Below are 18,379 nucleotides of genomic sequence, written 5' to 3'. Positions count from 1 at the left end.
AAATATTAAGGTTAGGCTAGAACTTCATGATGTTAAATTAAAAATTCATAAGTTGTTGATTTTTTTTTATAGTTTAATACTATATAATTTACTTTCAATGCACTAATAATTTATAGGATATTGTGCAATGACGTGTGTCGGATGTTTATTTTAGGTATAGTGTTATACTATCATACTCAAATTATATAATGATTATCATTAAATACAATTTGTTAATTATTTAAAATTAATTATTTAATTGACTCTTGTGAAAGTTACTTGTTGTTTAAGTTTGAGATAGAGACTGAAAATGAAATCGAGAAAGTCAAAAATAAGATAAAATCGAAATTAAGATTGAAACCGAATGTGAGTTTGAGGAAAAAAGTGTTTTATGGAATCAATTTAAAATTCTAGAATTCACAATAATGGTTTGAAAAAAAACGTTTTGATTTAGTATTTTGTAATCATAGTGTAAAAATGTTAATAATATGTGATAATTTACGTAGTGCAGATATAATTGAAAAATATTGGAAAATTATAATAAATATATTTATCTTTTTTATATAAGTATTTATTAAATTTATTGAATTTGTTTTTATATTTTTTATAAGGGTAATGCTAACTTGTGCCCCAAGGGCACATGTTAAGCCATGCATAAATAGAAAGTTTATATTAAAAAAATAATAAAAATATTAATTATAAAATTTTGATAATAACCATGCACAAGTTCCAAGAAAACATTTCTACAATTAGTTCTTAACATGTGCCCCTATGGCACAAGATAGCATTACCCTTTTTATAAAATTGTGAAAACCCTAATTTGAACCCTTGACCTGATGGTTGCAGGCTAAAACATTAGCCACTAGGCCACACACTAGGTGGTGCTAGCATGATGTGTGTGATACATAATATATTAAGGCTTAATACAAAAGATGTAAAAAATAAAAGAAACAAAAGTCTAGAATGAGGGGGCTTCGAATCCCAAACCTTATGCATGCAAGATACTAAATAAACCAGCGTTTTACCACTAGGGTGCAACGCCAATTCATGTATTAAATTACATTAATTAAAATATATATTAAATTTAATTTAAAAATTTAAAAATGACTCCAAACTTCATCTTCCCCATTCATCCCGTAGTCCACCATTTTCACAATTTTTCAAAACTCTAACTCTCTCAATTCTTAACGAAATCAAAAGTTGTAAAGACCAAAATTGCTTAGAATTTCACAAGGAATCTAATGGTATTAACCAATTTCATTTATTTTTCATAAGTCTCTAGAAATCAAACAAAATTCATATGAACCCTAAAAATTGAATTTAAAATTAAATTCCAAACATCATCGATTAAGACCAATGATCATAGGGGTTTTGTTCCTCACATCTTGGCAAGTGAAATGGTAACAAGAATGATGTAAAATGGTGCCTTAAATCATGAATTGCAAAAATGAATACATACCTCAAAAATGAAAACCGTGTTTTGAAATATGGGTGTTCCAGATGTGATTTTATGATCTAAACATCTTCCTTACACCTCAAGGAAGGTGTTTGAATGTGTAACACCCCTTTTTCTACCCCCAAATATTTAACATATAATCAGAGTAAATAAGCACGCATATAAAGAAAAGGGCGTCACATCGACGTTTTCAAAAACTAAAAGCTTTCAAAAACCAACAATACACCTGGTCATTCAAAATAACACATTTCGCTCATCATGAATATTCAAGCAATATGCGTTCGCAGCGGAAAATAAAGAATACTCATGTATTTCATAATATGATCCATGTCCCATACCATGATCATCTCTCAATAATCACTTCAAATAAAATAAAACAATTAATGACATAAAGCATATCAAAATAAGATATGAGTTCAATACCACTAATCTACCCAGTGTTACATGACCAGAGCAGTGACTCAGTACCTAATTGCAAACTAAATACGGAAACTCTCCAGCTATTCTTGAACAAGCTACCGTCCACCTACTCCAGCAATACTACTATGTAGTATCTGCACGATACCCATGTAAAGGTAACATTCAAACAGAAAGGGTGAGAATTCCAAATCATTATGAATATAGCATAATAAGGCCTAATGAATTAAAACACAATTTAAGAATTCATCACACTTGGTATAATCACATCAATAATATTAAGCAGCAATCATCTCACATATTTCAAACGTACATCGCATCCACATCAATACATGCATTCAATGATCACATAACTATAGACGACTCAATGCAAGACAATGTGACTCTATGCATGTGGTACCGTAATGTGAACTCAAAGTTTCACCGCTTTCCGATTCAATATCTAGAATCCAAGCCACGCTTCCGATCCGGACAAGACCAAAGCCCTACGTCTGTATCCAATGAAGGATCACCGCTTAATACTACGCTTAATCCCAATTAAGGATTAACGTCTGCTACGTCTGTTTCCAATGAAGGATCACCGCTTAATATTACGCCTGATTCCAATTCAGAATCAACGTCTGCTCATGTGAACCCACAGTTTCACCACTTCCACAATGAAGTCAACCATGCTATGAATGAATGCACACATACCAACACATATGCAATTAAGATCTATACCATCTTAACATTCCACATACCACCATAACTCACAATTGGTACGTATACACATTCATCACCATACATCATCTATGATTACATATACACATCCATAACCAGAAATCATTCACAATCCAATAATGGTATACATACACATTCATACAATATTTTATTTTCATCATGATAAAATTCATGGCATTTATAAATCACATAATGTTTTATAACATGGAACAATAATAATCCTTTACGTTATCTTTAGTCATGTTATTTCACAATCAAACATATCAACCATGTTTAACACCCATCAAAATAAAATTCATAGAATTTGTAAGACGCATAATACACTATAATATGATATCATAATAATAGCCTTTTTCATTATCTTACCAATGCATCCGTCCGCATTCAAAACGGAGCTATAATGCTCAATTAATTCCTTAATCTATCTTAATCAAGATTTAGATTAATATTTATTCATTGCATAAGTATTCAACAACAACCTCTCTAGCCTAGTGGTAAGGCATGTACAGTTTCAGGGAGGTCCTGGGTTTCATAACAGTGTTAACCGGTTAACGCAAAACAGAAAGTTGTTCCTGCGCTAACACGAAACAGAATGCAGATTTCCCCGCATTTTTCATCGTTGGAGGACTTCCGGACCTCCGATTTTGATTCCGTAAAAAGCTACACATTCAAAAAATTATGACTCATCCAAATATATATTCATTCACAGTTTTAGCATCATTTAATCATCACAATTCAAGAGTATTTATCAAACCTAATAATTCCAAAACCATGTCAATTAAGGATTTCAACCTAAAACATGTTCCTACCCATTGACCCAATCATACTAACCCACAATGATAAGGATTTCCCCCCTTACCTTGTCAATTTGATGGAAACCTTGACTCCTCTCGCTTTTCCTCTCCTCTTTCTCTATTGCTTTCAGTGCTCAAGTGAATTATATTCTCACTTCCTTCACTCTTACTATTTATAATAGTATTCTAGTTGGGCTTAATTCATGATATCCATCTAATTTAATCACTAGGTCCAATAATACCTAATATTTAAATACCTCAATTTAAATTCAAATAATTAACCACTCACTATGCACACTAGGTTAATTAATAATTATTTAATTATATCTCATATCACTAAATAATTAATTCCCACACTAATTAAGTTAATTAATCCATTATTATACTACCTCACAACCGCTTAATTACTTAACACTCCAAATAATTAAATTAAAATATAATAAAAATAATATAATCATTAATTCCTAAAAATTGGGCTGTTACAGAATGCCTGGATTGAGTTGAGAGTGTGTGGTTCTTCCTTTCCAAATCAAGTTGCAATCTATGAATATATGATTTGGAAGAAGATGGAAGGGTTGTTACAGAAGTTGTTCAAGTGTTTGGACAACTTCTAATGGATGATTAGAAGTTGTTTGAAGTGTTGGTTTGGAGAAAACACAAGCACAATGGAATTTGGAAGTTTAAGGTTTGGAGAATTTGCTATAATGGAGTTTTTATGTGAATTCTGGTGTGTTGAGTTATGAGTCTTAGTTCTCTATTTATAGAGGCTCCATATGATTCATGTGACTTGCAGAAATCAATCTTGGTTCAATTGGAATGCTAGTTTGGTGACTTGGTTTCATTTTGCACAAAAATGCATAATGGATCATGATGAAAAGGTGGAGTGAAATGAGGAATTTAGAGGTACTTTTCTTGAGGGTTAAGATGTTGCTTTTTGGTTTAGAGGTTAAGTGTAATCAGAATAAAAGTTGAAAGCTCAATGCAAGACTGGTTGGAAAAGTTGACCTTTATCAAAATGGAAATGAAGCTTTTTGCAAAACCTTCCAAATATGGTATCAAGACTTGGTTAATGGCTCAATCCATTGTGTAATGCACCAAGGGTTTATGTAATCTTCTTATTAAGATGATATTTAGAATTAAGATAGCCCGTAAAGTAAGATTATCTAGCTTTGGCTCAAGGTTGCATGATGAACTTACCATGAAAATGACCCAAAATTAAGATTTGGATAGCCAACTTCATCTCTTCGAAACTCCTAGCTCAAATATGATAATTTCATGCTCTTGGATGTTTTGGAATTATAAGACCATACTTTACAACTTTCATGTTGGGAGTTTTTCTTGAATCAGTATGGACCATGGTGAAAAATGATGATCAAGTAAGTCACTTTTTGAAGGCAGATTTGGTTGAAATTTTTTCCAAGTGTTTCAACTTTATGGTACCAACTTCATGGCTTCATAACTTGAAATCCTTGCATTTTTTTGGAATCAATCATCAAGGACCAAGTTGTATTATGGAAATAGAGATTTCATTTGAGATTGGAGAAAATAAAATGGTTGTTTGGATTGGAAGTTATGAACTTGGAAAGTTGGCTCCTAAAACATGTGTTTTTTTCATAACTTAGAAAAATTTACAAAACCAAATCTTGCCCTTTTTGCCAGTAACCTTCAATTTATTATTTTCTCTTGATCAAATACATCCATCAACCATATTTTCACGATACTTGAGTTGAGAAGTCCATGGTTGACCAAAAATGTCAAAAGTCAAACTTTGACTTTGCCTCAGTTGACTTTGTAACAGATGAATCTAATTCTTGCAATCTTTAATGAGTGGGATCTCTTGGGCAAATTGGATGATGTGAATGGATCACTTATGATGTATTTGAAGTCTTTGAACTATACTTCAAGCTTTGGGATCATACCTTGGCTAAAAAGTCAACTAGTTGACTTTAGGTTAAAACCCTACTTGAGGGTATCAAATGAACTTTGGCCTTGACGAATTTGAGATGGAATGATCTTGAACTTGATTCTTGTTGATGGAAGTCACTTGATCACTTTGGAAGGATGAGGAGTTTGAAATGTTGAAACTCATGCCAAGTCTTGATTGGTCAATCTTTGAAAGCCCTTGGTGAAAAACCCTAGCTTAAGACAAACGAAGTAGAAAATCTTTTTGTATTTTTAATAGGTTAGCAATGCAAAAATGCTAGATGTCATGCAAATGATACAAATGATGGTGGCATTTTAGGGTTGAAAATTAGGGTATGACAGATGCCCTATTTAAGTTTCTTCAATCCGAAGATATGAATATTGGAATTTTCATCTCGACGTGATTGGAGAGACTTAAATACAAACATGCACAGTTTTTGACCCTAAGAGGCCACCAAATGCTTATGATATGATATGCATGCATGACTCGGGAATTCTGTGAGGAACAATGTTACAGAGGAGTAATATTAATTGAGAAAATACATAGGGATAAAGGAACACCACTGTGGGGATAAACAAAAGAAAATTCCACTTAGGAAAAGATTACAACTTCAGCTGAGGAAGAAGATTTGGAAATTCCAATGGATCAGAGATTCCTAGGGAATATATCATTCCAAAGGATTGTGACTTCAATTGAGGAAGGGGTGATGGCTCTAAGGGATGATATAATCAACCCTACTAGGGAATGAGACTACTAACTACTAAATACGGGGCAACTTAAACAATAGGGTAGCTCAAGGAGGGAGGTATATTACCTATTACCAAACATGTGGTAGCCTAAGTAAAGGTAATCATATTGTTAGAAATATATTGGGTCACAATAGGTTTCTCAAAGGTAGAGTTGACCATTTGTTCAAATAACGAATCCATAATAAACTTTAATGGGGAAATGGTTCCGCAACAGGTTTCTCAAAGGTATAGATGATCTCCTGTTCAAATAACAGGTTATGGCTTTTGCAACATGTTTCTTAAAGGTAGAGATGGCCGTTTGCTCAAATAACGAGTCCAAATAAAAGTACGCTTCACTAAGAAAATATCTTCGCAACAGGTTTCTTAAAGGTAGATATGACTACCTGTTCAAATAATGAGATAGGCTTCGCAACAGGTTTCTCAAAGGTAGAGATGGCCGCCTATTCAAATAACGAGTTCTGGCTTTTACAACAGGTTTCTCAAAGGTAGAGATAACCGACTATTCAAATAATGAGTCTAAATAATCTTACATGATCAAAACATAATTCAATTCTTCTTTACTTAAGTATTCCACTTAGAAAAGGCAAAATAAACCCATCCATGATTCGGGTCATAAGCCAGCGAACGGGCCTTGGTTTCTTCTTTAACCAAGTCTTTCTCTCGGAAAGGATAAATGAAGAAGCTCTTAAAAAGGTGACCACTTGTTAGGGAAAGAGAAGTAACTTCACCGAGGATCTTCGAAGGATGCGGGTCAATTAATCTTATAAAAACTGGAATTCTCAAATAAAGAGAAAATCACAGTAAGGATCTTCAATAGACTTCCACCGTGATTTACTGGGGAAAGTACCATTGGTTGTAATTAACACCTCACTGGTGATATACGTTCTTGTAACGGAACACCTCACCGGGGATATAAAGCCCTGTGATAAAAGAAAGGTGCTTGTAGTAGTCTTCAACAAACTTCTCTGACATAATTTTCTTGGGAGATGACCATTTGTTGGAAAGAACGTTTGATACGTTGATAACTTCATTGGGGATAAACAAACTTCTAAAAAAGAGACTGCCATCTGTTATCCAAAATGGGCGTCCAGAAATAGAATAAGCTTCTCGAGAAAAGACAACTACTTACTAGGGATCAGAGATCATGAAATAGGCTTCTCAAATAAAGAGACATCTACCTGTTGGAAGTCTTCATCAAACTTCTCTAGAGAGAAAACTATCTGATGAAAGAAAACTTCTATGTTGATAATTCCTTCGAGATATACAAGCTTCTCTAAAGAGATAACCACTTGTGTCCATACTGGGGAAAATTATATGTCTTCACTAGAGATAACGAAGATGCTTCTCCTGGGGAGACAGTGCAAAATAAATGCACTCTCGATCTAGGTTTAACAACCTAGAGAGATTCACCATTATTTCCAAATATTTGGCTCACTCCAGGAACAACTAGAGAGAAAACAATCAAGCAAGACTCTACCAATGGGGAATTAAGCTCAATTTGGATTTTATCCTATCCAAAGATGGAAAAGGACAACTAAAGCAACCATCTTCCACGAGGAATGAACTCAGTGGGGAATTAGAAAAGATATAAACTCTCTGCTTAAGGTTGACGACTCCTATGGGGAAGGAAACATAACACCCAAGGATGAACATAGTCAAATAAATTGAGGTAAATTTCATCAAGGAATGAAAATGGATGTGAATTTGGTTATTCATGATATATATGCATGTATGTGTATATGCATGTATGCACGTTATGTTTATGCTGACAAAAACAGACAAAATAGACAAATTGGGGACATAATATGTTTCATAGCTTAACATGAGCTTCGCTAGTCTCGTTAAGATGGAAAACATCACTAGAGATGAGTTAAAGTTCATCAAAGGAGAAAAGTCTCGTCACGAGGTCTAATTCTCTCTGGGGAGAGGAAGATGCTTCGTCTAGGGATGAAATGTGAACCTTTGATGGAGCAAAGATCTTGCTGTAGGGTTCCAATTTCTCTGGAGAAGAAGACTTCACTTAGGAAATAAAAAAAAACATGTAGGCTCTACCAAGGACGGGTGTAGATTGGTCAGGAAAACCTTCAAAATGATTCTTTCGGGGACATCATCAAAATTTGCAGCTTCCACCGGGGATAATGAAGATCACTAAAAAAGCTTGACTGTTTATTTTAAAGCTTGATAGAAAATCCAGGCTTAGCACTTTGCTGGGGAACATTGAGTTCCAGCATCCAACACTTCACAACTTACTTGCCGCTTGAGGATTTAACTATGGACGCTCTCTTTTGCATTCATAAATTAAAAGAAAACAAAAATTTATTTTGAATAACAATTTTTTTCAAATATTCGTTTCAAGAATCATTATCAAAGTAAAAATGATATTTTTGCGGAGCAGAAATAAAATAAGGATTGCCAATAAATGGATAAGTCTCAAATTTTATTGATATAACGGTGATCCGTAAACGGCGTGATCCTTATTCTATAGCGAATTCACAACATGTATGAATCAAAGCGCTTGTACCACTGTCTTAGAGAATATTTTAAGCCATACAAAGACCTATTCAATTTGAAAACAAATATGCCATGTCCAGTATCACTAAAACCCTCTGGCTGCTCCATGTAGATTTACTCATATAGATTACCATAAAGGAAAGCTTTTTTCACATCCATCTGCTCTCAATGCATATCCTTGTTGGATATCAGGTCCAATACTTCCCTGATAGAAGTGTGTCTAACCACCAGACTCAAAATTTCATCATAATCAATCCCATTATGCTGTGAATACCCCTTTGCAACTAGGTGAACCTTAAACTTTTCCCCTTATTTTTTCTGTTATTGTTGGTTTTTTCTTGCACATCCACTTGCAACCAATAACTCTATTTCTCTATGGCAGCTGAACAATATCCCATGTCTCATTCTTTTTTCAAGGATTCCATCTCATCCACCATAACACCATCCACTTATCTTTCTCTCGACTAGCCATAACCTCTCGAAAGGTAGAAGGGTCTTCTGAACTAGTAAGAAAAACATATATTTCTAAGTCTTCAAACCCATATCTTAATAGAGGTGTAATACGATGCAACTCCATATCACGTACAAGTGTATAATCTTGTACTCCGTATGAATCTTGCACTCCACCTGAATATGAGCCTGGTTCATCTTGCTGTTGGATTACAATCTGCATTGGACTCATTGATGGCTCCTCAATGTCCACCTGAATCTTATCATGTATGGAATTTCTACCCCAGTATCTGACACATGTGTCATATATGACTATTTTAACATCAATTGCTCATCAAATAAAACATCTTTGCCAACAACCACCTTTCTCTTAACCGGATCCCACAACTTGCACCCCTTCACACCTTTATTATAGCCAATAAAGATGCACTATTTTTGACTTGGGGTCAAGTTTAGACCGATCCCCACTGGAAATATGTACATATGCTGAACACTAAAAAATCCTTAAATTACACAGATCCCTATCCACACCTCTTATGCAATTTTGCTATCCAATGATGATATGTTGACTAGATATCATGCCATATTGAATGCTTCTGCCCATAAACCTTTTGAAAGACCAACATTCAACTGAAGGCACCTTGCCTTCTTCGTCAGAGTCATGTTCATCCTTTCTGCAATACCATTCTTTTGTGGTGTCTTCCTCACAAAAAAATACCTTCGAATTCCATTTTCCTCACAAAAATGCATGAACTTCTTGTGCATGTGTTCAATTCCATTATCAGATCTCTAATACTTTATTTTTCTCCTCGTCTGATTCTTAACCTCTGTCTTCCACAATTTGAATTTGACAAAGACCTAAAATTTATATTTCACAAAATAAACTCAATCTAAAACTTTTAACAAATGACTCTTTTATATACCCCAAATATTAGAATTGACATAGTATAAGATTTCTTTGATCTTGTGTTACTCTGTCTTAAAATAAACTGTACACTTATTCCTTTAATGAAGTCTCCTTTTTAAGTCCCTAAGATATCAAACTTGTTTTCTCTAAACCGTATTATCAAGATCAAAGGGTTAGTAACATCTTAATAGCATGAATGCGTCAAAATTCCTATTGCCGAAGATTCAATTAGTATTGATTCGGATCTTTGGGGTGTGAGGCGGCATTGGAATTCGTAATTAATGCATGTTATTGTACTGTAGTACAATGGTAAAAATGAAACGCCAAAAGCATAGAACAAAATAGGAGAAAAATTAAATAAAAACAAAACAAAACAAAACCCCAGTGTGGTTTATCCTTCTTCCTTTTTTTCTTCACTCTACAGCGACCTAATCTCTACAATGCGTACTTCCGTTATTCCCAATCGCTTAACTCCAACCCTAACAACCCATCCCTCTCGTCGCCGCAACGACCATATCACCACTCGTACTTCTTCCTTGAAATGTCACCTTTCTCCTTCTTCCGGCGACAACAACGATTCCTTCAATTCCTCCCTTCTTAAAACCATATCCACCACCGTCGCTGTTTCCTCCGCCGCCGCTTCCGCTTTCTTCCTCACCGGCTCCCTCCACTCCCCCTTCCCTAATTTTTCTGGACTCAATGCCGCCGCTGGAGGCGGTGCTGGTGGAGGAGGCGGAGGTTCATCTTCCTCCGGAGGCGGTGGAGGTGGCTGGTTTAACGGTGACGAAGGATCGTTCTGGTCGAGAATTCTATCCCCAGCCAGAGCCATCGCCGACGAACCAAAATCAGAAGATTGGGATTCGCATGAATTACCGGCGGACATCACGGTTTTACTGGGGAGGCTTAGCGGGTTTAAGAAATACAAAATCTCAGATATCCTTTTCTTCGATAGGAACAAGAAGTCGAAAGTTGAAACGCAAGATTCGTTCTTGGATATGGTATCTCTTAAACCTGGAGGAGTATACACCAAAGCTCAGCTTCAGAAGGAGCTAGAAAGCTTAGCTACCTGTGGAATGTTCGAGAAGGTTGACATGGAAGGCAAAACCAATGCAGACGGGTCGTTAGGGTTGACGATTTCGTTTGCTGAGAGTATGTGGGAGAGAGCAGACCGGTTTAGATGCATCAATGTTGGTTTGATGGGTCAATCCAAACCGGTTGAGATGGACCCTGATATGAGTGAAAAGGAGAAGATTGAATTTTTTAGGAGACAAGAGAGGGAATATAAGAGGAGAATTAGTTCTGCCAGGCCTTGTCTTTTGCCTACTTCGGTTCATGAGGAGATTAAGGATATGTTGGCTGAACAAGGTAGGGTTAGTGCTAGGTTGTTGCAGAAGATAAGGGACCGTGTTCAGAGTTGGTATCATGAGGAAGGTTATGCTTGTGCTCAGGTTGTTAATTTTGGTAACCTTAATACACGCGAGGTTGTGTGTGAGGTTGTTGAAGGGGATATTACTAAGTTGTCTATTCAGTATTTGGATAAACTTGGTAATGTTGTTGAAGGTAACACGGAAGGTCCTGTTGTTCAAAGAGAACTTCCAAAACAGGTGTGTATGTTTGTAAATGTGTTTGTTAGTAATGTTTGTTTCGAGTTAAATGTGATTCATGTTGTGTGGCTATGGTTATTGTTTTGTGACTTGTTGGTGAATGTTTGTTTGGAGTTAAATGTGATTCGTGTTGTGTGGCTATGGTTATTGTTTTTGTGACTTGTTGGTGAATGATTGTTTGGAGTTAAATGTGATTCGTGTTGTGTGGCTATGGTTATTGTTTTTGTGACTTGTTGGTGAATGTTTGTTTGGAGTTAAATGTGATTCATGTTGTGTGTCTATGGTTATTGTTTTGTGACTTGTTGGTGAATGTTTGTTTGTGTTGGATTGGCAACAGCTTCTACCGGGTCATACTTTTAACATTGAAGCTGGGAAACAAGCTTTGAGGAACATAAATTCCCTGGCTTTGTTTTCCAACATTGAGGTGAATCCACGGCCTGATGAGATGAATGAGGGAAGCATAATAGTTGAAATTAAGCTTAAAGAGTTGGAGCAGAAATCAGCTGAAGTTAGTACCGAGTGGAGTATTGTTCCCGGGCGAGGAGGGCGTCCGACTTTGGTATTTGCGACGAATTGATAGTCTATTTTGTTTGTTGAACGGTGATCTTTGTTTGCTCAATTTATGTGTTTGTTTTCTGTTCAATGTTCGTACAGGCTTCGCTGCAGCCGGGAGGGACTATTACTTTTGAACATCGGAATCTGCAAGGATTGAATAGGTCACTTACTGGTTCAGTGACAACTAGCAACTTCTTGAATCCTCAGGTACCCTTATACTACTAGTCCATTGAGTTTTTCTCCCCATTTTATTAGAGTTCTTTAGTTTATCATCTATGTATGCACATGCATTGATCTTTGGTTAAATGCACTTTATGTACTGCTGTAGGATGATCTTGCGTTTAAAATGGAGTATGCACATCCATATTTGGATGGTGTAGATAATCCACGGAACCGAACTCTCCGTGTAAGCTGCTTCAATAGCCGAAAGCTGAGTCCAGTATTCACTGGAGGGCCGGGGGTGGATGAAGTGCCTTCAATATGGGTTGACCGTGCTGGTGTAAAAGCTAATATCACTGAGGTGATTTTATTGGTTATTTTACACTAGTCTTTCTTGACTTGGCTTTTTGGTCTGTTTGTAGCTTTCTGTTTAACTTGCAATTCTTGTTTTCCAAGCAGAATTTTTCTCGTCAGAGTAAATTCACGTATGGATTGGTAATGGAAGAGATAATAACACGTGATGAAAGCAATCATATCTGTTCCAACGGTCAAAGAGTATTACCTAATGGAGCAATTAGTGCAGATGGACCTCCAACCACCCTTAGTGGTACTGGTATCGATAGGATGGCGTTTTTGCAGGCTAATATTACGCGGGATAACACAAGGTTTGTGAATGGAACTATAGTTGGAAGCAGGAACATGTTCCAGGTGACTATCATCCTCCTATATCATTGCTGTTGATTTTGTCCAAAAAAGTTGATTTTGTTTCAAATAAGAGAACCGTTTTTATTGGATGCTTCCACCACCTCCTTTTTGGTTAGAATTTAAATATAGGCTTTAATGGGGGAAGAAAATAAAAGGATGCATCAAGCCGGGTGTAAAACTAATTTTTTTGGAGACACCATTTTCCCAGATATTCTCAAAATCCTGTAGGTTATATCTAACTATTTTATATTAAAATAAACCAGTTGTCTTCGTTATTCCACCTTCATTATTTGGCACTTCAAATCTCTAGTCCGTGTGTGTATGTGTACGCGTGTGTCTCACATTAACTAAATATACGACACAAAGTAGTGCTTCTTATAGGCTTGGTCAGTCCTGAGCTTATAAGTTGGTTTTGCTTGGACGAGTTAAACCCTAAGCCCACTCAAATTCCAAGACTTCTAATTTCAATAGTTTAAACCTACAAGCAGTCCTCTATGATGAATGTCTCACTCATTCCTCTAATCTTTTGTGAGCTTTTGAAACAACTGACCAGAATTGCACCTGATCGAGGATTTTTATAGTGAATGTTCGCAGCCAAAGTTGAGGATGGGTTTTGCTACCTTCCATTCATGCGTGTGTGTCTCACATTAACTAAATATATGGCTTATAGGCTTGGTCAATCCTGAGCTTATAAGTTGGTTTTGCTTGGATGAGTTAAACACTAAGCCCACTCAAATTACAAGATTTCTAATTTCAATATTTTAAACCTACAAGCAGTCCTTTATGATGAATGTCTTGTTCTTCTAATCTTTTGTGAGGTTTTGAAACAAATGACCAGAATTGCACCTGATCGTGAATTTTTATTGTGGATGCATTGAAAGTTGAGGAGGGTTTTGCTCCCTTCCATTCATTCCCCTTCCTTCCCTTCACCTTTAGCCCTCTAATCAAACACTATTACTGTAACTTTGAGGATACAAGAGATTGGTGTTTAATAAATTTATAATTATGATCTTGAAGTTTTCTATGCTATGCTCTATGCTGACACTGTTATCTCTTTATACAAACTGCAGGTAGATCAAGGCCTTGGCGTTGGCAGCAATTTCCCATTCTTTAACCGTCACCAATTAACTGTGACAAAGTTTCTCCAATTGATGTCTGTGGAGGAAGGTGCCGGTAAATCACCACCTCCAGTGCTTGTCCTCCATGGCCACTATGGCGGCTGTGTAGGTGACCTTCCAAGTTACGATGCTTTTACTCTCGGGGGTCCCTATTCTGTTAGGGGTTACAACATGGGTGAGATTGGAGCAGCCAGAAACATCCTCGAGGTATGAATAGCTGTGTACATCTATGATTGACAATGGAGATACGATAGTTGTTTTGATTCTCCAAATCTATACATTATCCAGCAAACAACTATCTTATTTATTGTTTTTTTCTTACAGCTGGCAGCTGAGATACGTATACCTATTAAAGGTACGCACGTGTATGCCTTTGCAGAACATGGCACTGATCTAGGAAGTTCAAAAGATGTCAAGGGAAATCCGACTGTAGTCTATAGGCGAATGGGTCAGGGGTCCTCTTATGGTGCTGGTATGAAGCTTGGTTTAGTAAGAGCAGAATATGCCGTTGACCATAATTCAGGAACGGGTGCAGTATTTTTCCGTTTTGGAGAAAGATTTTGAGGTGCACGAGTCATAGTGTTTGTTTTGTTCTTTTCGTCTGCCGAAGGAATCTTTCAGCCATAGGTGCTTGAATCTTACAGAATTTGGATTAAGTGAACATCAAGCCGGTACTGGCCTTGGTTTTCTCTAGGTTACTAAAAATTGGTGTAGGGTTAAATGAAAATATTAAGATTACATATTATCCTGCTGTCTACTATTGATAATTTCTGCGGCTTATGATCAATGTCCAATTCATGAGAACGAGAGCAAATGTAGTGATTTCTAATGTATTTCAAATTTTTTTCCTTGTGATGAATGATTGTTGGAGAGTACTGGCATTTATTGATTTGATCTTAACCTATTAAATCTGTTAGTTGATGAACAATTCTGCCAATTTTTGTGACTCGAACTTTTCGTCTGGTACCATTTGTAACTGAGGATTTACTAGCTTCGATGTCGATTTAGGCTCAATCTCTTATTGCTTTCAATAGATTTTGAAACTCTTTTGCACCCAAAATATGTAATCCCTTCTTCTCTAAAAAATAAATCAAACTAAACCTTTATCTTCTGGACTTTAACTTCAAAATTCTTATGTTGAAAACTGTTATACCCGTCATTACAGGTTATATGAGCTTATTTGCAGTTGAGTTCTTTTGATTTGAAAAATAGTGTTAATTGTTACTTATGAAATCCCATTTTGTAATTGCATTCAGTTTGAAACCAAGTTGTAAAACTGAATCTCCCATTTTTTCGTTGGTTTGGAAAGGTTAATCAGCCAATAGAAAATTCTTCAAACCATGGGATAGACTAACAAATTTTCAGCTTGACATATTTGCCATAACACAATTGAGCAAGAAAATTAGTGCTAAAATTTTCTTCCTCTATGTTTGGAGATTCTTAACAAATAGAGAATTAAAACGAGTTACATGTTCATTGTTTGGATATTTTAAGATAGAATAAAACTATTTTCTCATTCCGTCCAAATGTTTCCCTCCACTCTATCCTATATTTTTCAATCCAAACAATGGGACACAAACTTATTCTATTCTACTCCATTCCATACTATTTCACCGATTCAAACGTTACCTTAATTTGTGTGATAGTTTCATTCTCCTATCCAACTTATCAAGTATTGAATGCAGATTATAACATAAGCATAACAATGAAGTCTTTATGAACTTTATTTAATAAAAAACATTCTAAGAATCTGAGTAACAGCAAAATATTTATAATCAGCACTTTTCCAAAGTTTTTCCCCATTCACAAATTATCCAAAGTTTTTCCTCATTCACAAATTATCCAAAATTTGATATAAACAGTTACTCCCTCCGTTTTTTTAAATGTTCTTTTTTGATTTTTTTATATTTATCCAAAAAATATTATTTTGATTTTTTACATTTATAAAAAAACATTTTTTTTCTAAAAAAGTGACACTTAAAGAAACAGAAGTATATTTTAAGTTAAAAACAACCTAGAAAATGCTTTAGAAAATAGACATAAATTAGTAAACACCCTTTTTATTTTGAACAAACAATTGGGCGCTGGTAGTACTGTCAGTAGTTTCATTCTTGCCATGCATGTTCTTGTAAGAAGTAGAACATTCGTATGGATTCCCGCTAAAAATGCCATCCTCAACCATCGATTTCTTGGATCAGAACCAGAATCATACGCTAAACTCATCGAAATATACGCTAATGATCGAGCACTGCAGCAAGGAAAAAAGCTTCACGCGCACCTAACCACGAACGGCTATGCGCGTTTCAACCTTGTCGCATCCAATCTCGTAGCCTTATACGCATCCTGTGGCCAACTCTCCCTTGCGCGAAAACTGTTTGACAAAATTCCCCCAACAAATGTTCGCCGTTGGATCGCCCTCATCGGGACGTGTGCTCGCTGCGGCTTTTATGATCACGCTCTCTCCGTGTTCTCCGAGATGCAAACTATCCATGGCTCGAAACCCAACAACGTCTTCGTGATTCCTAGTGTTCTCAAAGCTTGTGGCCACATTGGTTACCGAATCTACGGAGAGCAAATACATGGTTTGATCTTGAAGTGTTCGTTTGAGATTGATGCTTTTGTTTCGAGTGCGTTGATTGTTATGTATTCCAAGTGTGCTAAAGTTGAAGATGCACGTAAGGTGTTTGATGGAATGGATAGGAAGGATTTGGTGTCTCTGAATGCTGTTGTTTCTGGGTATGCTCAACAAGGGCTTCCAAATGAGGCACTGGGTTTGGTTGAAAATATGAAATTGACGGGTGTAAATCCGAATGTCGTGACTTGGAATGCATTGATATCTGGGTTTGCTCAGAAATGTGACAGAGCAATGGTATCTTATATTTTCAGGTTGATGATTGAAGATGGCGTTGAGCATGATGTGGTGTCCTGGACTTCTGTTATATCTGGTTTTGTACAGAACTTTCTAAATGAGGAAGCTTTTGATATGTTTAAGCAAATGTTGCATCATGGGTTCTGTCCAACTTCGGCTACTATCAGTGCGCTTCTTCCAGCTTGCGCTACTGCAGCAAGAGTGAGGTTTGGGAAGGAGATTCATAGCTATGCTTTGGTGATTGGTGTGGAGGAAGATGTATATGTAAGGAGTGCTTTGGTTGATATGTATGCAAAATGTGGGTTCATTTCTGAAGCTAGGACACTGTTTTATAAGATACCGGAAAAGAACACTGTGACTATGAACTCTATGATTTTCGGTTATGCGAATCATGGGTATTGCGAAGAAGCTATTGAGCTCTTCAATCGGATGGAGATGGAAGGGGTAACCAAACTAGATCATTTAACTTTTACGGCAGCTCTTACCGCATGTAGTCATGTTGGAGATATTGACCTTGGGCAGAGGCTGTTCAAGATAATGCAAGAGAAATACTGCATTGAGCCACGATTGGAGCATTATGCGAGCATGGTGGATCTATTTGGTCGAGCAGGGAAACTCGAGGAAGCTTATGGCATAATCAAGACAATGCCGGTTGAACCTGATTTGTTTGTTTGGGGTGCACTATTGGCTGCTTGTAAAAATCATGGGCATGTGGAGCTTGCAGAAGTGGCTGCCAAGCATTTGTTGGAGTTAGAACCTGACAGTGCTGGGAACCGTCTTCTGTTGTCCAGCTTGTATGCCGATGCTGGAAAATGGGGAAGGGTTGAGCGGATCAAGAAAAGGATAAAGAAGGGAAAACTAAGAAAACTTCAAGGATTGAGTTGGATAGATAACAATGTATAATAACTATTATTGGTAGGTGAGTGATTGTTTATGTTGGAGGTTCCTTTGCAAATTCGTTCAATAGAAAAAGCCAAGAGGATTGTAATAGTACAATTCACTTAAGAAAAATTCAATATATATTAAATATTTATTAAAGGAGCCAATGAATTGATTTAGAATACATATTAGATATTTATTTGAGTGTGGATAGTGTTGAAGCTATTATGTAAGGAGATGATCTTCAAAGGAAAGAGATAAACACAATTTCACTAAGAATAAGACTAAACCTTTACTAACTATTATTGATAAGTTATAATGGTGTACTTCTCTAGTATATTTGGCGTTCATGGTAGACTCCGATAAAATTGGTATAGGTCACCTAAACAATTTGCAACAACAATCTGATCACATCTCACAATGGCGAGGGTTGTCACCAATAGTAGCAACGATAATCAAGCTACCATAGCGGAGATGCTAGCCGTTATGAAAGAATTGTGTCGCCAAAATGAAACGTTGTAGGACACTGTCTGTGAACTGGAACAGTAAAAAACACAACTAGCGTTGATCGAGCAGGAAGAGC

General features: G+C 36.3%; 2 protein-coding genes across 2 annotated transcripts; both read left to right on the top strand.

Annotated features, from left to right (window-relative positions):
- Window positions 1-10,263: 10,263 nt before the first annotated feature.
- LOC127108190 (protein TOC75, chloroplastic) lies at window positions 10,264-15,057 on the top strand. Its single transcript, NM_001427116.1, has 7 exons — window positions 10,264-11,511; window positions 11,849-12,070; window positions 12,166-12,273; window positions 12,395-12,586; window positions 12,685-12,933; window positions 14,001-14,255; window positions 14,373-15,057. Exons 1-7 carry the CDS (start codon window positions 10,348-10,350, stop codon window positions 14,610-14,612), a joined length of 2,430 nt encoding a protein of 809 aa, NP_001414045.1. The 5' UTR covers window positions 10,264-10,347; the 3' UTR covers window positions 14,613-15,057.
- Window positions 15,058-16,091: 1,034 nt separating this feature from the next.
- Window positions 16,092-17,897, top strand: LOC127106961 (pentatricopeptide repeat-containing protein At5g59600). Its single transcript, NM_001427117.1, has one exon. It carries the CDS (start codon window positions 16,165-16,167, stop codon window positions 17,818-17,820), a length of 1,656 nt encoding a protein of 551 aa, NP_001414046.1. The 5' UTR covers window positions 16,092-16,164; the 3' UTR covers window positions 17,821-17,897.
- Window positions 17,898-18,379: the final 482 nt, after the last annotated feature.

Source organism: Lathyrus oleraceus, chromosome 7 (assembly GCF_024323335.1).
Source record: "Lathyrus oleraceus cultivar Zhongwan6 chromosome 7, CAAS_Psat_ZW6_1.0, whole genome shotgun sequence".
NCBI lineage: Eukaryota > Viridiplantae > Streptophyta > Magnoliopsida > Fabales > Fabaceae > Lathyrus > Lathyrus oleraceus.
The sequence above is the reverse complement of the archived record's forward strand: the minus strand, read 5'-3'. Positions and strand labels throughout refer to the sequence as shown.